This window comes from Lissotriton vulgaris, chromosome 3_1 (assembly GCF_964263255.1).
Source record: "Lissotriton vulgaris chromosome 3_1, aLisVul1.2, whole genome shotgun sequence".
Taxonomy (NCBI): Eukaryota; Metazoa; Chordata; class Amphibia; order Caudata; family Salamandridae; genus Lissotriton; species Lissotriton vulgaris.
In genome coordinates this window covers 247,824,214-247,849,007 of record NC_141689.1, presented here as the reverse complement: position 1 = coordinate 247,849,007, position 24,794 = coordinate 247,824,214, and the positions used below count along the sequence as shown (strand labels likewise).

The following is a 24,794-nucleotide window of genomic DNA, read 5'->3' as shown; positions in this document are numbered from 1 at the left end:
ACACGCAGGGCACTGGAGAAGAGCCGATGGGCACTCACACTCGTTGCACTTTGCAGGCAGTCCCTGCAATACTTGGTGCTTGCGCAGAGAGCTGCGGAGCTCCTTGGCACGTGCACGAGCTGTGGGGCTGGAGTACTGTAGCAGTCCAATGGTGCATATCTGGGGACAGTGTCTGGGGACAGTGACCCCTGTCGCCTTCCCCTTACATGCACAGATGCTGTGGGACCAGGTCCCCGTCTGGCACTCTCCTCTGATACAAGCACGCAGACTGGCACCATAAACCCACAACAATAGCGCCCCTCTGCGGGCCCACCCAAGTTTGCATGCACACCGGATATGGAGCAAAGACTTGAGCATCCTATTAGGCCAAATGTTGCCCGGCAAAGCACCCCGTGCATACACACTGTAGAATCAGGACCCAATGAGACCTTTGTATGTGCACAGTAGAATACATGTACACTGACTTGCATCAGAGCCCCGTGCACGCAGATTGGCACGCACACAGGGCCTGGGATCGGGGACTTGGGGCACCCTCCCAAGGAACGTAAAGACAGACTGGCAGCAGAGCCCCGTGGCGTCCCCATTCCCGTTTGCTGACACACAGTGTGTGGGATCAGGGACTTGGGGCACCCTCCCAGGGCACATGTACACAGACTGGCAGCAGTCGGAGCCCCGTGGCGCCCTCCCCCTCGCGAGCACGCAGTCTCAGGCTACTCTGCAAGCAGAGCTCTCGGAAACCCGAGCCGCTGTTTGCGCAACACAATCCCTTTTTTTTTCTAAAGCGACAGGGTGTCTAGACGGCCATGTGACCGGGCCGCGCCACTGCGCACTGGAGACTGAGAGCAGAGCCGGGGGCTGCCAGCCAGGGACAGGGCTGGGGGAGCGTGGAGACAGAGAGGCCAGGGGGGCGGGAGAGACGGGAGGAGGAGGAGGGAGGGCCGAGAGCTGGCAGGGGGAGGAGAGTCAGAAGGAGCGAGGAGGCGCGGAGCGGAGCGCACTAGGTAACATCCACCTCACTGGAGGCACAGCTCTGAGCCGACGAGAAGCGCGAGTGGACGGCAGAGAGAGCAGTGCCAGGGCCCGCGTGTTCCAGCAGCAGCACCAGTACAGCTCTTGGAAGGCCCTCCCTCACCACACGTCCACGCCAGGATCATGTGCACAGGGAACCCGACCGCGGGGGGCATGTGACGCCCCGGATTGCCGTGCAGCCACTTTTATTTTCTTTGCAACATTGCTTCTTCCCCTGGGTGCCCCCCTCTGGCCCCATGTTGAACCCTGCGCCCTTCTGGACTCCCAGCCGGGGATTTTTCGTGGGATGCTGCCTGCTTCTGCCCTGAGGATTTGTACACAGCGCGGGCCTGCACTCCGGACTTAGGTGGCTTTTTATTTGTGCTATTTGGTGTCGTGCGTTTTCTGTGACTAGCAGCCGAGAGAGGTGGACGCAGCCTCAGCCCCGTGGGGCGCACAGGGATGCCCTGCCCGCCCGGAGGCAGGCGGTAGAGGCTGGATCCAGGGGGACCCCCTGCCCTCCCGCGGAGGGTGAACGTCCCCGAGGAGCCCCGCGTGGAGGTGGCCGCCGGAGGAGCCCCGCTGGAGGTGACCGGATCCCCGGGGGCCCCTGCGCGCCCGGAGACTGGCGCATGTCGGAGAGCGCCTGGGCCGCCCGGATCGCCCCCCGCTCGGCGCCCTCTCGGGGGGCGGCTGCTGTTGGCTGTGCCCCGCAGGCCTCGGTGCCCGGATCCTTCATGGTTTGCGGACGGCATGCTCGCCTGGTAGCCGCCGGGGAAGCCTCAGCTTGCCGTCCCGCATGTTCAGGACCAAACGATCGGTGCTGGTCCGGCGTCTCTGGAAGAGCCGAGCGCCCGGCTGCGGGGAGGGTGCGGAGGCCGAGGCCCGGGACACACACACCGGCGGCGGCACCGGCGCCAGCACCGGGGGCTGCTGCATGGGCAAGGCGGCCAAGATCGCCCGGGCCGCGCCGGGCCCCCCGGAGGCGGAGCTGAAGGCGCTGAAGAGGCTGAAGGAGCGGCAGCTGGAGGCGCTGTTGCAGGCCGTGGAGTCCCGCGGGGGCGCCCGGACCGCCTGCCTCCTGCTGCCCGCCGAGGCCCGGCCGCAGGCCGCCCTGCCGCTCCTGCTCTGCCGCCTCTTCCGATGGCCCGACCTCAGGCATTCCTGCGAGCTGAAGCGGCTCAGCGGCTGCGAGAGCCACGGCAAGGCTGAGCCCGAGCTGGTGTGCTGCAACCCGCACCACCTCAGCCGGCTCTGCGAGCTAGGTAAGGAACCCTGGGCACTAACACCAGCGGCGTGCACCACCTCAGCCGCCCCCTGTACCCTAAGGAACCCTGGGCACTAACACCAGCGGCGTGCACCACCTCCGCCGCCCCCTGTACCCTCTGCGCCATGCCACTAATCCTGCGAGCTAGGCGAGGGGCTGCGCGCGGCGTGTACATCACACTGGGCACTAACACCAGCGGCGTGCACCACCTCCGCCGCCCCCTGTACCACTAATCCTGCGAGCTAGGCGAGGGGCTGCGCGCGGCGTGTACATCACACTCTCCTCTTGCACACGGGGCACCTACGCCAGCGGCATACGCCGCCCCCCTGCACATTGCCACTAGTCCTGCGAGCTAGGTAAGGAGCAGCGCGCGGCGTATGCAACACACTCGCCTTCTGCATGCAGCACCTCAGCCGCCCCCTGCACACCCCTGCCACTAGTCCTGCGAGTTAGGTAAGGGGCAACGCGCGGCGTGTGTACATGTGGCATGCCGTGGTACTCACTAACCTCCTGCACCAGGAACACCAACAGCATGTATCATCCCAGTCACTCCCTGCACACTTTAAGTATTTCACACACGGTGTGTACATGTGCATACTTACATTCTAACGAGAGGCGCCTGCAACTGGTTCTGCGAAGTAGGTGAGGGCTTGCACACTGTGTGTGTCCACCTGGTATGTCATGCCAGATTCCAGCCTCGTAGCACACTAAACACTAGTCATCCCTCAACAATACTACAGCTGTCTATGCGGGGCAGTTAAACCATGCACGTGTGCACGTGCAGGTTGTAGTCCTTTACACAAACCGTCATCCTCTCTGGACAGGTCCAACATGGAAGGATTTGACCGTGCACACCGCCACCCGACGCTTTCCATCATGTGTGCACACGTCCACTATGTGTGCAAACGTCCAATAAGTGTCCCCTCCTGTCACCCCAGCTGTTCCCAATTCTCAGGCTTAACAGTGTTGCCCATCACTCGGTGTCTCTTCAGCTAGAACGAAGTACACGACCATAGTGCCTAGCATCCGCCCCCCCTACCCACCGAGCTGGCCTTCCCCGCACAAACCCCCCTACCCCAGGCATTGCATACATTCCAGTTGATGCAAGGGACCTGCTTACTACCTTCGACTCCCATGCATTTCCGAGTAGCTACTGTCTGGGAATTCCGTGCATGCCATGTAACACAAGGGGCCTAGCTACAGGTAAAGACAAATACAGGGGCCCTGTATAGAGTCTGGGGTCTTCTCCTGCATTCAGTGTACTTACTACATGGAAGCCACGTACTTTGCAAGACTACACTAACATTCCAGTTAGCCTATGCTATCTGGGGTTTCACTCAAAGCGCCTAAATACTGTCCTGTGCTTCCTTGCATCATTGGCAGCACTAGAAACATTGTTCAAAGGGGACACCCTACCTCCCTGAAACTAAAGCTCCTATTCCCTGCCAAAGGCGTATATGGTGCCAGGGCTCTTCGCCTACACTCCCTCCACCACCATGGGCTTCTTACATTTCAGATTTTGTACCGGGCCATCTACAATCTGACATTTCCTTACATTCCAGGTAACACAGGGGTGCAACTACCACCTGAGACCCCCATGCATTCCAGGTAACACAGGGGTGCAACTACCACCTGAGACTCCCATGCATTCCAGGTAACACAGGGGTGCAACTACCACCTGAGACTCCCATGCATTCCAGGTAACACTGGGGTGCAACTACCACCTTAGACTCCCATGCATTCCAGGTAACACTGGGGTGCAACTACCACCTGAGACTCCCATGCATTCCAGGTAACACTGGGGTGCAACTACCACCTGAGACTCCCATGCATTCCAGGTAACACTGGGGTGCAACTACCACCTGAGACTCCCATGCATTCCAGGTAACACAGGGGTGCAACTACCACCTGAGACTCCCATGCATTCCAGGTAACACTGGGGTGCAACTACCACCTGAGACTCCCATGCATTCCAGGTAACACTGGGGTGCAACTACCACCTTAGACTCCCATGCATTCCAGGTAACACACGGGGGGCATCTACCACCTGAGACTCCCATGCATTCCTGCTAACACAAGGGGTCCTCTGAGACTTTCTTCCATTCCAGTTAAAACAAGGGGGCCATCTACCACCTAGGGCTTCCTTATATTCCAGGTGATGTAGGGGGCCATCTGCTATCCGAGACTTCCATACATTCCAGGTAACACAGGGGGCTATCTACCACCTTGGACTTGTCTACACTCCATAGAACACAAGGCACGTGCAGACTGGCATGCCCTCCTTACCTTCCAGACAGCACAAGGATGTTCTATGCATATAGAAGACATCGGCACACTGCCAGCGTTGCAATTTAACCCTTGATTCCTTGAAAGGCCAAGTGCCATTTGACGCCATGTTCACTTCCGTTTAAAGCGCCGAGGAGGCTCTTGGCACCCTCGCTCCACAGTAACATGTAACTGCCACGAGACACCGGGGTGCTAAGTGGCGCATTATTCGCCCTACCTAAAGCATGATGGGCCCGGACGCCTCCCATGCTCCAGGGGCGCCTTGCTTTCTCACAGGTTGACCTGGGCACAGAACACTGCTCCGTTCACCTATGCACACACGGATCCAGCATGCTCCTATGTGTGTTGAGGCAGTGCTCTGCAACCTCACATCTATTGCACTGGCATGCACGAGCTCATCTATTGCACTAGCATGCATAAGCACATCTTCTTTACTTGTCTGTATGGTCATTGGTCACATCTCCGGCACTGGTCAGTATAGTCACATCTCTTGCACTAGTGTGTTTACGTACCAGTTGGCTTGCTTGGTAGAAGGCCTCCTGCACAGCGGAAGTGACGTTGGGTGTACCCACCATTTAAACGCACATACATTGCCTTTGCAGCCACTTAAATGGTGCCTTTAGTTAAACACATCTTTCTAGCAGTCGGTTCACCCATATCCGTACTGCATCGCTTTCATAAACACCCGCACCCCCTGAAACGGAATGCTGGTAACCAAGGTTACGATCTGACTTGCAAACAAAGACAGTCGGACTTCACGTGACACTGGGCAGCACCACTGCATGTGTGATCGCATTGGTTGCCGCACCATACTCACGTAAAAACCCATTGCATGCCATGCGGGCACTAACCTCCGGTAACTGCCCGCTCCTGTTAATTTTCGCATGTGTGCACACGCTTGTGATCTATTCCAATGGTGCAATGTCAATACACAGCTCCTTTCATTCTTTAGCAGCCTCGGGCTGACCCCTCTTAGTTTGCAGACAGTGCAGAGATGTCGCCATTGGGAACATCTGAGAGAAATAGCAGAGCTCTGTGCAGGCTGTAGTGTCAGCTCGTTTCCATTGGGCAGGGGGGTTAGAAGAAAGAAAACAAGGAAATTGGAATATCGACATTATAGTACTTGAAAAGAATTGCGACCTATGTCCTAAAGTTGGAGAGTTAGTATCTGTAATTAAGTTGTCTTTTCTAAAGCGCATGTAACTATGTACTGCGTTCCCTGTTGACCAGTTACAAATGGTTTCAACTGAGTCCGATAGCTCCCCTTATGAACATCTACCCAACTGCATGTTAAAAATTGTGACTCTTAACAGTTGCTTATTTGCATCGGCTAGCGGTGTGTATTGTTTAGAGCTGGCATTTCTGTTTTTTAATGCATAAGAACTGTGTATAATTTCGCAGGGTGCAAGTTCAGAGTCCTAAACACTCATATTCGTACCTCCAAAATGAAAATCTTAATTCACAATGTGTAATTTGCTTATATGGAGGCATTTTGACGTACACACTGTCTAGCAGAAATGGAACTCGGTGTGACTAACATGTTTGGTGTTGAGGGCCTATACATTTTATCATCACTTTACCTTTAAATGTAGCTATACACTATCTCCGTCCCTAAAAGCGCTTCCTTTGGGTGGTGGTGGTGGTGGTGGTGGTGGTGGTGGTGGGGGGGGGGGGGGGGCAGGGGTCTTTAGGTGGTCGCGGGCACCAGCAGCGCCCTCTCTCGGGCAGGGGGCTAGCGCCTCTCCCCGCCCGCCCTGCTGGGCCCCCTCTGTGCGCTCGGCTCGCACAGGACTATTATCAGCCTGTCTGCATCGGGGGTGCTTTCCAGGGCTGGAGTGTGTGTGAGCCGCGCCAAGGAGGCCCGCTCGGCAGCAGATAGCAGAGAGCCTGGCGCCAGGCGGCCCCCTTTGTTTATCTGACTGCGACTTATCAAGGCGATCGCCGCCTGGCTGCCCGGCCTCCAACCCCCAGCGCTAAGACAAACAGCTCGCCTCCAAAGAATGCCCCTGTTATCACAGCCTCCTATCGCGCGCTCCCATGGCTCGGCCTCAACCTCTCTCCCTCTTTTTCTCTCGTTCCAGAGTCACCTCCTCCTCCCTACTCCAGATACCCCATGGACTTTTTAAAACCAACTGGTGAGTGCACTTTATTTTCATTTTTATTCGGTTTGACTTATCTTTTCAGTCATGTTTGCCTTAGTTCGGAAGTCCCTGTGGAAGAAATAATTGTGGCTGTTAACTTTTTTTCTCTACAGTTTTTTTATTTTCTTTAAAGGGTCTTGTTCATACTTGGCTGTGGTTTTGTGGCGATTGATGCCTCTTCGATGACACTGATAATGCATGCGGCTTTAGGCGTTTATGTTGTAGCTCTGTTTAGCAGTATATTGTGGCCATCTGTTTCATTCATTAAGCGGCTTTTGGTGGAGGTGCCGAATTTACTCTGTGTGCTGTCTCGCCTATTCAGGTTTCTGACATCTTTTCTTAGAACACTAAGCACCAGAATAAACATTTTAGGTCATGCGTATTTCTGAAGAGGCAAGTTCTGTACAGCAAATGCTCCTCTTCTTGACTAAAAAGAGCCTCTCCAGTTCAGACAGCACCCGTTCTCTTGAGAGGATCTCTCAATCAGTGCTGTTTAGATTTTCCCGTTGCATTCTGGGACTTGTAGTTTTAATTTCACATTATGGATTGTATGCCAGCGATCAAAACAAAGGGTACGGAACTGTGTACGCCTGGTATGAAACACCTTAAGGGGGTCTGCAAACTGCCCACCCCCCAAAAAAATACTCAAGGAGTTTGCTTTGTAAACGTGTGACGTTATTGCATACATTAATGTTTTTTTGTTCCGGGGTAGTGCTGCGAGGCGTCCTGTCCTCTACGCCGGTTAAAGGTCCCAGGAAGTCACTCTGATTAGATCTATATGAATGGATGAGACAATAATGCTATTCACACTGTGTGAATCAGGCTTTTCGCCTCCATAAAGTCACTATAAAGTTCTGACCCGAGTTTCGGCACTTTCCCTGTACAATGTCGCCCCCTCCCCGTTCCCTCCCGGCTTGTAATTGCTTGGAGGGCTGCCAGGGCAGGAGCCCATGGGCGGCTGGCACCGGCTCTTCTGCAGTTGTCTGTGTATATAAACTCCTGGCCGGCAGCCAGCGTGCCCCTGGTCGGGCAGGGCAGCAGTGGCCCGGTGGAAGCCTGGCTGGATACCCGGGCTCCGGGAGGCAGCGAGACTGCTGTGAGTTACTCCATATCCCTGTCTGAAGATAAATTGATCGGGGTATCGACCGTGTCAGAGGTCTCTTCTGTGATTGAGTTTTAACTCCAGTCAACCAGTCATTTAACCGAATCTATGGCCTGGAATTATGAAATAAAAAAAGTCTGGTGGCCTAAAATGTTTCCCTTCTTTGTTAAATGAAAGAAATAAAAAGTCGTGCACGTTCAGATGGGGCTCAAACCTATAGCTGAGGTAGTTTTACTCCCCACCCTCCACAGGGAGTGCTGTATAACTACACGCATTTTCTTCCTGTCCAACCTTTTCCCTGGAGCCGAGAAATGCCTGCTGTAGATAAGGATGCGCGGCCGGCGGCTACCGCCGCTCTTCGAGCAGACCGGCCTCTGCCCCTGGCTGCCGCTTTCTGCAAAGTGAACCTGGGCGCTTTGTGCCAGGAAGTGGCTTTAGCGTCTGATCGATGGAGCCAGCGCAGACTGCTGCTCGTGTGTACAATTGCTCCATGCCAAAGTTTAACATTCGTTTTACTTCACCAATTACAATTTAGATGTCTAGAAAACCACTGTTTCCCAAGCCAATGTCGAACTTCACATTGGCGTTTAGTGTTGAATGAAATATATTTCCAAACGCAGGGGTTACTAATTATGTCCGCACTGGGAGGATGTCATTGTTCTGCATATGTCGCTGCAGCAGTGCCTTGAACCCACTGAGCTACCTCGCCGCAATATCCATAGGTCTGCATTGGCCGCCTTGGAAGATGAAGGGATGCATTTATTCATTAGCCGGTGTTGACAGAAGGCGGCGAAAATGTGTGTCAACAACGAAGCCACAAAACATGACTTAGCCATTTTGAAAGGAAGAGTGCTTTGGATCAGCCAATGGGATGTGGTTAATGCGGCCAATCGGAAACTCGAACACAACTGGCTGCTGGCTCTAGGATAAGAAAAGGCCTTGCTAATGATTGGGACGACCTCAAAGGGCTTGCAATGCACAGAGGGGACACGTAGCTGTAGTTAAGCAGTGTGTCTGCTCTTGATCTCAGAGGAAGGCATAAAAAACCTTTTTATTTAGTGATTCATGCTGGCGGAACCATGCCAGGTTTCCAACCTAACTACTAAGTAAATGACTTAAATTTACCTTAATTGCATGCAATTGTATCTTATGTGGGTATCCTCCATATATGACCTATATCTGGTCATCTTGGACCCACGTGGCAAGGCATTTTGAGGACTACCTAAAAAATACACGTTAATGTTATAAAAGACCTTCAGTCGAACTTGAAGGAAGACTTCTTTTGCTAGTATTTGTTGTTTTGTCAGTAGTTGGTTGCATGGGGTACTAGAGAGTTTGCAGGGTGGACTGTGAGTGTGAAAGGAGTATGCCTGTTGCTCAGCCAGAGTAAAGTTCGCCCTGTGCATGCATTCCCAGCCAGCTCGGTGTCTTGTGATGCAATGCTGGGCACGTGGGATCAGCCTCTCTGGGCCTTGGTTGCGGTCCCACAGCCATGCCTTTCATTCTCACGGCTTTCCCATTGGACTTTAATTCACATTGTGTTGGCTTTGTTTACCCAGTGTTACTAGGTGAGAGCCAGGCAGGCCAATTTACAATGTAAAGTAGAAAACGATAACCTGTTCAGCAGGTGGTTGTAGGCACAGCCTTTAAAGCACCTTATGCTGGGGTTGCTGATCCCACAGCCGAAATAGGTGGTCTGGCGTGACCTTGCCATGCCTTGCAAGAGTCTGCCTTGGGTTCTACGGACCCAAACATCAAGGGGGGATGGGATGGTGCGGTGGATGCCTTTTGGCTAGGTTTGCGCTGTAGACATAACATGTACGTATATATTGCTGAGCAGAGAGCATTGCGCGTCATATTTTGATGAGTGTCCAAAACTCTGAAATCTCTTTAAAACAAACTCACGGTTCATTCAAATGTTGCAAAACTTGCATATTTTCATATCTACATTTGTATAAGCATAGCATCTGTTTTAGGGTTATGTGTGTACACAATCTTTGCTGTAAATCGATCTGTTTCCAACACAGTTGGGTCCGTGCTATAGGAAACTTAAGAAAAACTTGCAGAATCGTTGCCTGCATTCCATTTCTATGGTCTAGCCTTTTCACCCTCCCTACTTGGCACAACAGAGCCATTCCCCATGGCCTATCATCATATTCCTCCTAGACATGCAGTACAGCTCATCTCCCCGTTCGGCCAGCCCCTTCTGGTCTATGGTTCAGGGCTGTTTCCTCTGCCAAAGGTGTGTTGCCTCCCACTGGTCAGAGGTGTCACTGAGTTTCCCTCACCCGTGAAACATCCAACCTATACACTTTCTGCTGGCATACCCTGCAAATCCTGCTCCTGGCATCACACCCCTGCCCGTCACTGGTGCAGCAGAATTTGGTAACTGAGCCTTCTATTTGAGGGAATTAGTTCACGTGTTGATTCTCTGTCGCCATGGAAATACTTACTTTGTCATAAATTTGACACATTTTATTTTTACAAAAATCTCTTGGGATGTCAGTTGTCGAGATCCAGACCTGACCTCCTCCCCACCCCCCAAAAAATATCTTCCATCCAGAGCGTTGACCATGATTACTTTATAGAATAATAGGCTTTGTGGTATATTTTCGGAGTGAAAACGCATTTTTAGTAGCGACAGGCTGGAAATTGAAAGTTCGACCTGGCAGGAGGCCAAGCAAAACTTTGCTGCAGGATTTCTACAGCGGAGAGTTTTAAGGCAGAAAGGCCCTGGAAATACCAGCGTAGTTTATTCAAACAACTGCAGGTCAGACTAGACGTTTTTTTTCTTCATTGGTATAGTGGTGATGCTGAGTTCCATGTACCTTGCCGTACGAAACCTTTTTTTAATCTCTAATTTGACCACTTGCTTTTTTTTTTTAGAAAAAAGAAAAGTTCTTGCTGTAGTTGGCCAATATAGACTCGAAAAGTCACAAAATGGCTGTAGATGGATTTTGATATTGACCACTAACCTATTCTCCCTTATTAAAAAATACTGAAATACCTACTTTGACTCCCCCCTTCCCCCCCCCTCCCCGCCGCCCCCAAAAAATAACTGACATGAAGCTGTTGAGTTTTCCATGGGTTTGTGTATCCAAGAACCCACATGCCAGCATCTAGATTGAGTAGAAGCCACGTGAAAACACTAGGAACTATCAATTTGTATAAGGGTATGATGTGAGTAAACAGGTTGTGAGTGTTCGCAATGACACCTCGAGAATTGTAGAGGTTTTACACGCTTGAACAAGACCTCCGTTTGAGATTCTGGATTTCTCGGTGACATGTTTTTTTAATGGTGTACTACTATTTATAGATGGAGCTGTTCTGCCTTCTTTAGCGGGGGCGTGCGAGCGAGGGTCCTTTCTAAGAAAGCGAGAGGCGCGCACGCACGCACCGGCACGCACGCACGCTCGCGCTGTCAGGGACCCAAGGAGGAAGGCGAGGGTGGGAAGAGGAAGAGGCCCGTTCTGGACGGAGACCGTTACAGGGTGGAAACAATGGTCCAGCCAATCGCGAGTAGGAAGTCGTCCACGTAATTAGAACGCTCGGTGACGCACCCACGTCAGACGCAGCCAAGGGTTAAACAAACGCATTCCTTGGACAGCGCGAGCGCTGCAAGGCATCTCCGAAAGTGGGCTGCGTACAGTATTTCTCAAGTAACTCTGCTTCCTGTCTCCCCTATTGTTTGCGGCTTGATAAAGTGCATCCTGCCCGACTGTATATTCCTGCTTTGAGTTAGCCTGCTCGCCCCCGATGAAAGAGATTACAGGGAGAGGGGGGCACCGGGGGCTGCAATGGCAGGGCTCAGACAGACTGGGCCTCAGTTACTCGAGTACCTCTGCCGTATCCGCCCCCAGGCCATGTCTACAGTCTTATAATTTAAACACAAGCCAATATGCAGGCAGGTTCTGAGCTTCAGGTATTCGAGTACCTCTGGCTTCTCTGCCCCCAGGCCATGTAGGCAATCTTGTAATTTTAACTGAGCCCTATGTGTGTTGTTTGTTTGTTTATTTATACCAGGTCGTTAGCAGACATTTAAACATATTTTAGCAATCATTTACTGTTCGATGATTTAACAATTATAAATATAAAAATACGCAGGACACAATCATCAACTCCTGAATACTGTTTGTAACTGTATATATCAAAGCCTTAAAACAGTGAAGATAATTAGCTCATACGTGGATTAGGTGTAGTGCCATATAAAATGTGTTGGAAATACTCAGTAGCTTTGGCTAGTACTGTTGTAGAACCTAGGTTTAAACCCTATCCTCGGTTCATGGCTTTATATTGTGAGGTTCTGGGCAAATTACTTCATCATTCTGTGCCTAAAACATGTGAAATGTAATTGTGTAACTCCCACTTAATGTACGTTAACACCATAGTCTCCCAGCACCCCGCCTAATGCGGATTATGCCGTTCCTCACTAAATAGGGTTGGGTAATGTAAATGTAATTCCGTACACGTGCCCCACAAACAACTCACTTTTTTGGGCAAAATGATGTATGTATTTATCAATGTGTGTTTTCAGGTGGATCTGTTTCTGAGATCTGAACCCACTCACATGCACTGAGAAAACGAAACTTCTTCAAACTGAACTATTTAGACTTTCAAGGGTGCTTCAGGTGCTTCAAACTAATTGAGAGGTTACAACTGAAGAATATCTGCGCTAGTTACCCAATTCAATTGGACTGTGCCCTACCCCCTCGTCTGTCTAGATTTCTACCATTATCCTCGGTAATCCGAAGTAACGAAAAGGCGATAGACAGGCCTCTTAAAACATCCAAATACATATCTCACTAAACTGGAATCTCGAAGATTTGTGTAGCCAGCATTTCTTGGCTTTAAACCTATGAGCAAGGCAATTGGTCCAAATGGAGCACGTGCTGTATAAATGGCCTCTACTTTAATTTTTAACTCACAGAAGTACTGCTGAGTTGGAAACCCGCTTTAATAACTCTTTCATGTTAAAGGGTGGCCTTATATTAGGAATGGCCTTGGTGGTATGGCGAGTGTTTTAATAGCCCAGGCTGTGCTTTATCTTCAATGGCATTAAATAGACCCGCACATTTTCTCTTTAGAAATGGCCGCATAGTAGGAATTCTGTACCTCTTGTTCTTGCGGAGCTTTCTTTTACCTGTTGCAAAAAGCCGCCAGCACTATTTCTGAGAGATAGTTTGTAACACAGTTTTAATTATTGATCGCTTGTTACACACTTTAACAGCTGAAAACAGCATTGATTTGAAAGGTGCCAGAGAAATATTGATTTGAAAGGTTTCAGATAATAATTGAATTGAGTGATTCTAGATGACTGTTATCTTATGATTCTTTGCAACCCGGTTAATCGATTGAATGTAAAATGAATAGTGGGTACAGAGGTACAGCTTGCATGCGCAGGTAGCCTGCAATCCTGCATACAAGTTTATTTTTTGTGCATAAAACATTGTTAACATTGTTATGCCTTGGTTTAAACTGCATCTCTTACTTTTTCCTGTTGCAGACCCTCCCGACTGTGTGCCTTCCTCCACTGAAACAGGAGGAACAAATTATCTGGCCCCTGAGGGGCTTTCAGGTACGATGAAAAATCTAATTTTAGTTCACAGTTCCTCTGTGTTGCTTGTGAAAATGAAATGGCGTGAGATAATGTGGTGGATGCGAGCGCTGTAGTCCTACAAGTTCATGGTCTAGAACAGTAACATGCCCACGCCGTGGCTTTTGAGTGCGAGATGGGAGATTGACCTCGGGGTTTCATCCAGCACTCTTCATCCACTGGTCAGCTGTGGTGTCACTCACATTTTGCTTCTCCCACAAGAGCATGGGTTGAGGGGTCAGCCCACTTCAGCCAAGACTTTTACCTGAGTGGTGAAGGCATTCTCCTATTGCATAGTGTGCGTATCCACTCAAGGAGTCGTCCCCTTAAGTACTAGTGCAGTGTGTTCTTTTATATTAATAGATATCATGCTTGTGGCTCTTAGACAGTGGTTGGTCTGCTACGGTGTGTGCTTTCGTACAAAAAATATTCACTAACCCAATAAACATTGACAAAACCAAAATTTCCATTCTCAACCCTGATGTTTTTTGTTGCTGCCATTTTAAATGCAGCACCATGATTGTGTTTAGTTTTGTCGGTTGTACGGATTCCTCTGCAAGCAGGCGAGCAGGCAGCTGTCAGAGGTGATGAGCAGCAAGCTGTACTGTAAACAGCGAAGTTCTGGCTCCTACCCTAGTTTGCACACCTGAGTGTTTCGAAATGTGGTTTTTGTTAGTGAAAAGGGGGGCTATAAGTAATAAAGGTTTTGCTAGTTTAGTTCATTACTTCATAAGGCAGAGGCTTTTGAGGTCTCAAACATGCAAAAACAACAGTTAATGGACAGAATGCAGAACAATGTCATACATTCACCCCAGTACAGAGATCTGGGCCTAAATCCATAGTTTTTTTGCTCACCATGCCATTCCAGTTTGAACCCAGTCATATGCAAATCAGTCTTGACCCTGTGCCTCATGGGAACAGTCCAGCCCGAACTGCCAGGCTCCCTGGACTGGAAACAAGCATCCTAGGACCTGCTTCAGGGTTTCACCCCTCTTCAGTCAGGATAGCTTGACTCCAGTGGCATGGAGAGCACAAGACTCACATCTGAGCATACCCGTCCCAGGGTGACAAATGGAAAAACAACAGTTGATGGACAGAATACAGAAAAAAAATCCATTCTCAACCCTGTTGTTTTTTTCTGCTGTCATTTTAAATGCATCACCATGATTGTGTTGAGTTTTATCGGTTGTACTGGTTCCTCTGCAAGCAGGCAGCTGTCAGAGGTGATGAGCAGCAAGCTGTACTGTAAACAGCGAAGTTCTGGCTCATTCCCTAGTTGGCACACCTGAGTTTTTCGAAATGTGCCTTTTGTTCGTGAAAAGAAGGGCTATAGGTAATACAAGTTTTGCTACTTTAGTTCATAAGGCAGAGGCTTTTGAAGTCTCAAACATGTATACACACATGGTGCTAGCATGTAATTGATCAGTAGAATTATTTTGATAAAAGGTATGGTCCCTTCTGTGGACTCTGCATAATGAGATCCGGCAGTCCTCATTGGATCAGATTTTACTCCTCTGCCTAGTAGATTGTAGTAATTGTAGGTTGCTCAGAAGAATAGAAGCAAGGAGAAGAACGAGGAAGTGACAGTGTTAAAAAGCCAGGTCCTCGGGAGCCTCCAGGAGTTTCTCAGGATCCAGTTGCTTCTTCAGTGTTCTGAACCGCGAGGTTGTTATTTTCCATTTCCGGAGTAGCGGCATGGATTCGTTTGAGCCTATGTGCTGTTATGGCTCAGTTTGTAGGAATTGATGTTCGGTGTTGGCTTGTTACTTGACCAGTGCTTCTTGTGTGCTGGTAATTGCCCAAGACTTAGCTTCGCCATCAGACTTTGACCCTCAGCGAACGAGATGCTGAAAGGTGAAAATAATTGGTATGGGAAAGATGAGAAAGCGAGAAAAGGAGACTGGAAGTGGTGAAAAACAAGACAGCCATAGTATTTGGCGAGTTTATTATTTTTATTTTTTTATAGAAAAACCTGCGACCCGCATGTACTTTTTTCGAGTTGAGCTGTGTTAGGAAGCAGTCTTTTCTACCGTGTGGTGGTGCTGCGGGGCTCCTGGCCCCGTTTTCCCCTTGGTTCCCACCCCATGCCCCGCTCTCCCGCTCAGGGGAGTGTCTGCGGTGCGGGTGTCGTCGAGCGAGCATTGTTTGTTATTCTTGCACACAATTTATGCCCTGCCTGTTACTTGAGAGGGGAGTACGGTGTTTGTTTAACGACCCTAATGAGAATTTTAAGCATGAAAATAAGGCCAGCTCGGGGGCTCTCTTCCCCCTTGGCACTCCGAGGCCGTGGGTCTGAGCGGGGAGGGGTGAGGGGATCAACACGGAGTCCTCGGAGCTCTGCAAGTGGGTGGATGGGGGTCGTGCAGGGAGGGGGGTGAGGAGGGGGGGGGGGGGGGTGGAGGTGCGCAAGCGTTATGGTTTTTAGTTCAAGGATTTGCAGGGTGGAGTTAAAGGAATACCACATTAAATGAGCCAAGGAAGTACTTGCATTTGAAAGGGTATTTTTTTTCTCGGAGGGTCCATATTATTGATAACATCTCGCCTGTCTGGGTCTGCCAGCGGAGGAAGGGGGGGGGGGGGGGGTGAGGGCCTGGCGGCAGGAAATAACACGGGCCGCCCTGTGAATGCTTTCTCACTGAGGGCCCGTGTTGGGCTGCCTCCAAGTCTGCAGCACTGGAGAAAGATTGAAAAAACTAGGGGCTGGTGGTTTTTTCAGGCTAGAACTATGCATTTCTAGAACGTATGACTTATTACTGGCGATACAGTAGTCCTGGTTTTGTTGAATTAGACCGGCCTGAAGCGTAGTGTTTTGTGAAAATATGAACTCATAGGGGATTAATTGCTCATTGTTTGCTTAGCATTGTTAAAATGTATAAAGTATTGAAATACAAAAAAAATACATTTAAGTTTTCGCTTATTCTTTTTGTGTTGATCAAGTGGATGCAAACATTCAAGAACACGTTACTGTGTATATAATACATGAGACTAAAATAGTGGTGACTCCACCCCACGATGCTCCGGAGGGTGAAGGGGCGTGGCCAGAGTTGCCACATTGCCCTTTTTACCTACCTGACCAGTATTTTATTGTCCATGCCAGTGCACATAATGGGAGAATCACCCAAAGCCGCTGTTTCTCCCCCATCTTTACAACCTTTGAAACTGTTAATGTAAGAAGGAAGCCCTTACAACGTGTTCTAGAGCTGAGTTGATGAACTCAGGCTGACAATTAAAGTAAACAGATAGAAAGTCCATGTCAAAAATACATACAGATGTCCTGTTCTTCGCAGAATCTTAAAAGTGAACACATTGCCAGCATTTTTCTCCCGGGAAGGTGGTAACCCTAAGCCTGGTACTGCAGCCAGGCGAGGCATGGACATGGTATGCCACAGACTGGTATTAGGGATGTCCCAGTCAGGTAAAGGGTCATGGCCTGATGTAGTCCAGGAAGAGGCTGCCCTTTCCGTGATTTGAGGAGGTTGTGATCAGGGAATCCTGTCCACCAGAGTGAGATAACAAAGTGGTTAAAACTCGGTTGGAAATCTGAGCAGCAGTGTTTTTGGATGCCAGCAGAACCCCCTAAACATTGTATGGGACTCTCTTCTCAGATACCTTTGTGTGATTTATGGGAGTATGTGCTATGACTGTTTCCTCTTTAGTTACCATTCAATTTTTACACATTTGGACCACTGAATTTATGCTTCATTTTGGACATCGAAAGGTGTTGAGGCGGACATTGTAGATATAAGCAGGCCTCGATTGTAGCTGATGTTTCCATTGATGTATTTCCACAGATAGGCCTCTTGTTTGTACGATGCTTCCTATAACTAGCAGCAGTGACGGCGAGGGGAGCTGTGTGACTTTGCTGTTAGAGGAGTGTTTTGCTTAGGGCTGTCCGGTACTGTTTCCGCAAGGGGAGGAGACCAGATGGCCATGGGCTTGGATTATGGCTACTCTTAAAGCCCAGTATATTCTAGCACCCCAAAAGGCATTTTCTGGCTTTAAATTAGTACTCGGAGCAGGGGCCTCTGTCGTAGGTGTAGCATCTGGGAGGTGGAAGTATTCTAGTGGCAACACAGAAGCCGCACACTGCATGAGAGCCTCTATCTATATAGCGCTTTTATACCCTTTCCAGGCCCAGAGAGATGATTGGCCAAGCGGCTGTGGCTTGTTGTGCATGTTTGGTAGAGTGTTTTTATTTTACATTGTTCCCTATCCCTACGTTTTTGGATATCGGGTGTGGGGAAGGATGGGGTTAATTTGAGTGCCAACAGACCCCTCCTATGGTGAAAGAGGCATTGAACTATAGTGTCAGCAGCCTCTTATGTATGATGCCGCGTGGTTTTATCACATTCTCGGCTACCTCCTCTGTGTGGCATGCAGTGGTTTGATAAAGTGCCAGCAGCACCGTTTGTCCTTCATATAGAGGTTTGATAACAGAGCAGCACCACCATCTGTGTCTAGTATCCAGTGGCTTGATAAGTGGCATCCACAGCTCCTGCTTCCATTATACAGGGGTTTGATATCAGTGCAAGCACCTCCTTCTGGGTCTGGTGTACGGTGGTTTGATAGCACAGCTAGTAGCGCATTCTGCTTATAATTTCCAATGGTTCAATACCCGTGCCAGCGGCGCCTTCAGTGTATACAGTGCATAGGTTTGATAACAGAGCCAGCAACATCTTCTGCTTAAAGAATGGTTTGATAGCCGAACCGGCAGCCCCTATGTATATAGTACAAGTATGGCTCGATAAGAGCTAGTAGCACCGTCTGTGTCTAGTACATACAGGTTTGAGAACACCCAACAGCCCCTTCGGTGTATACAATATAGAGGTCTGATAAAGCCAGCAGCTGCTACTGTGTATAGAGCATCATGGCTTCAGCAGGGCGCCACCTGCGCCGTCGGTATATATAGCAGACAGCGGTGTGATAAGAGCCAGCTGCTCTTTCTGTGTCTAGTAATAGAGTGGTTTGAGGCAGTGTGCGTGGACAAGACCGGTTTGATAACCGCGCAGGTAGTAGCCTCGATGTGTTGTGACAGCAGCCCCCACCGTGTGTGTCAACAGTACCGCTCACTGTGTGATATTTGTTGTACAGCACCGTCATTTTTGCTGCAGGCACTAAATACGCGAGAGGTTGTGTACCAGAAGCCCTCCCTCTGGTTGTTTGTGGCAGTGTCTTACTGAATGACAGTTGTGCAAGAGAAGTGTGTCCTGTGAAATACCGGTGTGCACTGCACTGGGCTCCCGCCATCCAGCATCCTTCACATCCCAGGGTAGTGAGCAGCTTTCAGATTCCGGTGTTCCTCGCACCGAGCTCCTCTAGCCTGCCCCTCCCAGCCTGCACATACCGGGGTGCCCCGCAGCCTCCAGATCCCGGGGTGCCCTCGCACTGCGCAGCCTCCCCCTTGCCCGCCTCCGCTTGTTTTCCTTCCTGGCCCCGGCGCGCTGCAGTGAGCCAGCTTCATGAATGGGGCTCAGTTCAGGGTGGCAGGAAGGTCGGGAGGCTGGAGCCAGGGCTTGATTCCTTTGGCAATGGAAGAGAAAAAATGTGAATACTTAATCCCTCGGGAGGCCCCTCACAAAAGAACTGGTTCCTCCTGAAATGCACAGAGGTGACCTTCCATTCAGCCGCGCTGCCCTTTCATGTCGTGTGTGGGGCCTTTTATAGAAGGGGGGGGGGGGGTGAGAGACCAGACTGTTGCCAATGTACCCCTCGGCTCAACCAGAACTAGGGGTGGTCTGGTCTGTCCGGCAGGGAGAAATTTTGGTGACATGTTTCTGGGACCGACGGGACTGGGGCAGTGTCAGTCGCATGCCGGGCTCTAACCACGTTACTATCAGGTGTAGACTGCACTTCATAAATATTGAGCAACAATAGGGGAGGGGTGAGATGTTTATCTTTTTCAACAAGCATGCTCTGTAAAAAACTGAACGCTAGGGTACGACCTCGCCTACAGAAGTTGCAGACACCAACCAGGAGACTAATTCAATGAGAAAATGGCTCTATGGTCTTAATTTTTATTGTTCACGCAGCATGGTGACTCCTCAAACAAGGACAAAAAAGATGCTAAACTGTGCACACATATTCTGCCCTTCTGTTCCCATAGTTAAAAGCATACCATAACATCTGCAGGTTACCCATAGGTCTCAGGTGAAGAACCCCGGCCCCCACGCTGCATGCATTTTGTGCTGGAGTACAGTATTTGCCTCTCACAAACAAACATGTTAATTCACGTTGGAGCCATCTTCGGTACAAAGCCTCGAAGTCCGGCGGATTGACGTCTCAGCACCGGCTTGGAATGCTTCCCCTGCCTTTGATCCGGGCTGGTATCTGTGCCAGCCACAAAGAAGCATCTTCTTAAGCTAACGCCTGGTGGGAGAAACTCCATTTTGCTTGGGTGCAATTTGATACCCATCACCGGCTCTGTCGAGGAGGGACGTTTTTTTTTTTTCCTTTCCTCTGTACAAAAAAGTCTGTCTGTAGAGCTCGGAAAACAATACCCTGAGTAAACATAATCCAAAAAAACAATTAGGAAATAGCCGTCTGCTGAATTGCTTGCTATAGGGGAAGACTAGTCCCCTCTGCTATTGGTGATGTTTGCATTAACAACATTTATGCGTGTTTACTACATTCACGTTGTATTTTTTGTATTTCTAGTTAAGTTTGGATATTGTTCCTGAGTTGCTATTAATGTAGGTTTAGAAGGTTTGGATCCATGGCAAATTTTCGAGAAAGCCATAGGAATTAGATTTGCATACAGTAACACTCATTGGAACCAATCTTCACAGCCAGAGGATATCCTAAAAACGCTGCCTCAGAACCCTAGACCCCTGCTGGACAGACCTTTGCAACAGATTGCCAGGCTTCACTCAGGATGGGATTCAAGCTTCAATCCATCTGAGTGGGGATGAGCACGGTGAACTCTGAGCTGCCTATAAGCATGAACAACATCTTAATCTTAGAATTCCTGTGGTTTGTGCTCTGTCAGCCGCTCTTTGGATTGATCACCTCTATCCTTGCTTACTTTTTGTTGGATCACTATTTGATAGATCTTGTCATTACCTCAAGGAAATGAAACTCATTACCACAAGATCACAGTTCGATTATTCATCTTGTATCATTTTGGAAACATCTGAAAACTAATCTGTTTAGTAGTTATTAAATGTACATTTGTCTTCATTCTGTTGGTTGCTTGGTCAGTTCCAGGGAGCCGTCTGCTTAATTGTCACACTTCACAGAAAATAAATAAATAAATTGGTTTTACAACTCTGTGTAGACTATGAGGTTGGGTGATGTTTTTACTTTGGACACCTGTTTCAAGGTACTAACCGCAACTCGATAAAGGGGCAGCCTCTTGAGTTTCTAATTTTGATGATGGTTTAAAGTTGTGTATATCAGGCCATTCTCTGGCAGTCACCCCCTTTACAGACTGAGTGTATTTTTCAAGGCACTTTTTTTAAAGTGTTAGGAAGAATGTGTGACAAGGCAACAAATAGGGGGCGGGGGGGAGGAAGAGTTGCATTTCCTGGCAAATCAGATCTAAGTCCCTAAGTGTTGCAAGGAGCTGCCGCCCTAAATGAAGAATGATGGGGTTGTACGCTGTTCTTGGGAATCTTAGGTTGAACATGTTGCTTGTTGGGGCTTCCAAGGGATAGGATTCTACTTAATAGTTTTCACTTATTTTATTGGCATAACTCTTTGGGGTTAAGCAGGGGGTTTATCTCACCAGGCCTCCTAGTATTTCTTTTTATTCCATGTGTTGTGGGTACTCCAGGTCAGAGCTCCACCCTTTTGTTATTAAACCATGTCTCCAAGCATCAAACATGCTGCTGCCTGAAACTAATGATATATTCTTAATGGAGACAGCCAACCGTATACCTGTAAATACAGATTACTAATACATAAAGCAAACCTGTGCTCGGACCTATGTAAAATGTAACTGGTGTAACGGAAAAGATGCTACATTCTTACTGGTCTTAAGCACTCCAGAACAAGCTGTAGATGGCCTTGTGCTGATACAAACCACTGCCTCCTGGAAGTCCTGCCATGTTATGTCACTTGTACTATAGAGTCTGAGGAAGGCCCGTGTCCTTCCTCTAGCACACCAGTGTCTTCTCAGTCCCTCCCTGGGCATTCCATATTTGCTCGAGCGACCCCCCACCATCATTCCCTTTAGAAGCCTAGTTTTGATCCCATTGCTCCTCCAAGCTTTTGTATGTATTAAGATATTCCGTATTGAACAAATGGTTTGGGGCGACCTCAGATAAACAAGTAGTCGTCCACCCAAAAAGTGATTTGAGCAACGGTCCAGCACGCTCGCCCCTTTTGTTTCATATGTAAGTCTGTCCCTTCTGACTTGCAGGAATCATTTATTTCTGGGGTTTCATCACTTTACAAAAATATAATTTTTTCTAGGCCTACTTTGATTGCTGATATTTACCCATTGTCCAGTTCCTAGCCACAAGTGAAACCATAAGAATGGCAATAGCTCCGCTATGGCTAAAGTTTTCGTTGAGGATCCTAAGAAGATAATCTAGGAGATGCATAATATTTGTCCTTCTCCCTTTTTGAGAATGTTCCTGTTATTTATGAACTAGGATCACAGTGGTTAGGGAGGTGGGCAGCCGTCTTTTGTTTGGAGAGGCAAAGCATACTGGGTCAGTCAATGTATCAGCACTGTTAGGCGGATTCCAGAAAACTTGTTATGTAGATTAGTTCTCCTAATTATTCTTAGATGATTGGTGGCACACTTGTGGTTAACGTACTTCGAGATCTTGGAATTCGGGCATGTTGAATCCTCAAATACATGATAGAATAACTACATTTTGTCGAATGGTCTCAAATATGGGCCAGATATTATGAGAATTTGTTGCTTTTATGATCTGCGCTCTTGTTCCCAACCAAGGTAGAATATTGACTCTTAGGACCTGCCAAATCGTTGCATCTTGGCTGCCACCATTGTTCAGAATCATATCAAATCAATATGGTACCGTTGATGTCGCCCAAGACAGTGTCTCTTGCCTAGTTGGGCGGCGACCTAAATAAATTGGGTTGCAGAACTGTTGAATCTGATGCCACAGGATGGCTAAAGCTGAGACACCAAAAGGGACATGGAAAAGATGTTACATTGATAATGATATACACGTTCAGTGCGTCTATCACAGTTGAGGATAAGTGAAGCTCTTTTAGGGCACACTTGACTTCCTTCTTTGCCTTTTCGAGGCTATTGCCAGTCAGTTTTAAAGAACTGGAAGCCTAGTAGACTCCCTCGTCAAATAAATTGGCCTCGGATGCAAGTGTGTCAATACTTTAGTCGCTGATTCAAAGACTTGATTCGTAAAAAGAGCGTTTTGGCAACTGCTCTTTTCCCTCGTGTTGACATTTGCAAGCTCTGGATGCAGATTAGTCCAAACGTGCCAAGAGCTCAATATTTGGTATTTCACAATAATCCAATGTTATGTCCGCGAGCACTGTCTATCGTTAACATCATTTCGTATGGGCCATGTCCAGTAGATGTTTCTCGTAGGAAGTGTTTTCTTGTTGGGGTTGAGGGTGATGTCTCTCAGAAAAGGATAGGGGAGACACTATCTGGAAACTGGCCAGACAGACCTCCTGTTTCCTGCTACTTTGCATGCATCACTTTTCACGTTGTTGCTTACATGTGAAGACTAAACATAACTTTGGTAACCACCAAATACAGTCTCCTGGCACATTTTCATGGTGAGAGGGCAAGAGGCTGATAATGGCCTTCCAGTGTGGCCAGACGACTGCTCGTCTGCTATTTTGATTGTTTCCGACTTATCCGTCCCAACATTATGTCATACCCTCCCTTTTCTGAATACTGCCTGTCCTGTATTTTTATCGACTATGATATTATTGCTTTTTTGGTTTATTTGCCTCTGCTTTCTGACCAATTATAAAGCGTAATATCCCTTTTCTGGGTAATACGGTATCCTATAATTTTCTTGAATATGATATTATTACTGTTATTGCTTTATTGTCTCTGCTCTTAAAATAATCGTAAAGCGCTCTGATACCTGCAAGGGTCATTTTCGTGCTATATAGACCTCTCAAATAAGAAATAAAATATAAATCAGACCTGTCTGTTAGTAGGGCTTGATTGGTTCTACTTCTGCATGGTAATTATTACAACCCTCATCTTCTCCATGGTCTAATCAATTTTTATGGTGGCTGGAAAAGACTGGAAGGTATGGTGAGCTTGATCTGGTCAATCTACCTGAGGGTCCAGGTTAGTAGCATTCATTGATGGTGCTCTAGTCTCGCTAGCATTTCACAGTTACCCCGGAGGAGCCATGTTTGCCCTCATCGGCCACGTGGCTGCCATGTGTTGGACATTCTTGCTGGTGCCAGCTTCTAGTGACCTCTGCGAGAGCCGGGCAGACGAATACGGCAAGGGCCACACTCAGGCGACTGCCAGCCAGGCCATCTTCAGCCATATTAAAGGAGTGGAGGGGTAACCCGTCTGGCTGCCTTCCTACTGTCACAGAGTTGCTTCCTTTCCAGTTTATTTTCAGCTCCCTGATACTCTTTACTGTTTATTGCCGCACCAGCTTTGCAGCAGGAGGCACAAGCTAAAAGGGAATGTAAAGTTCAAGTTTCCCATCAGTAGTATTGTAGAACCCTGAATGCTTCCTGGAAATCGCGAACATTTTCTTGCGTGTAAAATTATTATACATCAGTGCAGTGAAATGAATGCAACAGTAATAGCTTATTGTACTTGTACTCTTATCTCTGTGTGTGTGTATATGTATATATATATATATTTGTGGAGCCATGTAGGCCAGAGACCTACATCGTCAAATTGTCAGCTCAAAACCGCAATAGTTATATTCCAGTGGTAAAAACTTTTTCCAGCTTTTGGAAAGTGGTTCATGTTCGAGCATTTGCAGTAGGAGTAATTGGCACCGATTGCTTTCACCTTGTTAGTTAACAGGAAATAATTGAGCGTGGGCAGGAAATTGCATCAGTCCCTTTGTACACCGGAGTGAGAGGAGGGAGCACAGGGGCCTCCGAGGCCGCATGGAGAGGCGGCCTCGCCTTGTGGAGAGATCTGCGCCCGGAGGTCGGTGCTCTGCTCGGCCTTTAATATTCCAGGATCCCTTCATTCGCTAGGCCCGGCTCCGGTTTCTTGCTGTTGCGGCCTCGCTTCTCAATTAACTGCGGGAACTTTTGCTTGCTGTTTTAATTCGCTTCCCAGGCTGCGGTGCCAAAGAAGGTCTTGGCTGCGAGCACACTATGGTTTGGCTTCTTGGCGTTCGAGCCGCTCCCCGCCCAGTGCCATTACCTAGGTTTAAACTTGCAACAAATAAGAATATATACCTACTGTTTTTTTGGGGTGTTTCTTTGGCTCGGGACACAGCTTTTTAGATCTCGGACAGC

At 48.6% G+C, this 24,794-nt stretch overlaps 1 protein-coding gene across 1 annotated transcript in view; it reads left to right on the top strand.

The window, feature by feature from the left end:
- The first annotated feature begins 976 nt into the window (after nucleotides 1-976).
- SMAD7 (SMAD family member 7) overlaps nucleotides 977-24,794 on the top strand; it is a 50,063-nt gene continuing 26,245 nt past the window's right edge. The window contains exons 1-3 of the mRNA XM_086960368.1: nucleotides 977-2,273; nucleotides 6,643-6,696; nucleotides 13,308-13,379. Coding sequence (XP_086816494.1) covers nucleotides 1,808-2,273; nucleotides 6,643-6,696; nucleotides 13,308-13,379 — 592 coding nt within the window. The 5' untranslated portion in view covers nucleotides 977-1,807. The remainder of the gene's footprint in view (nucleotides 2,274-6,642; nucleotides 6,697-13,307; nucleotides 13,380-24,794) is intronic.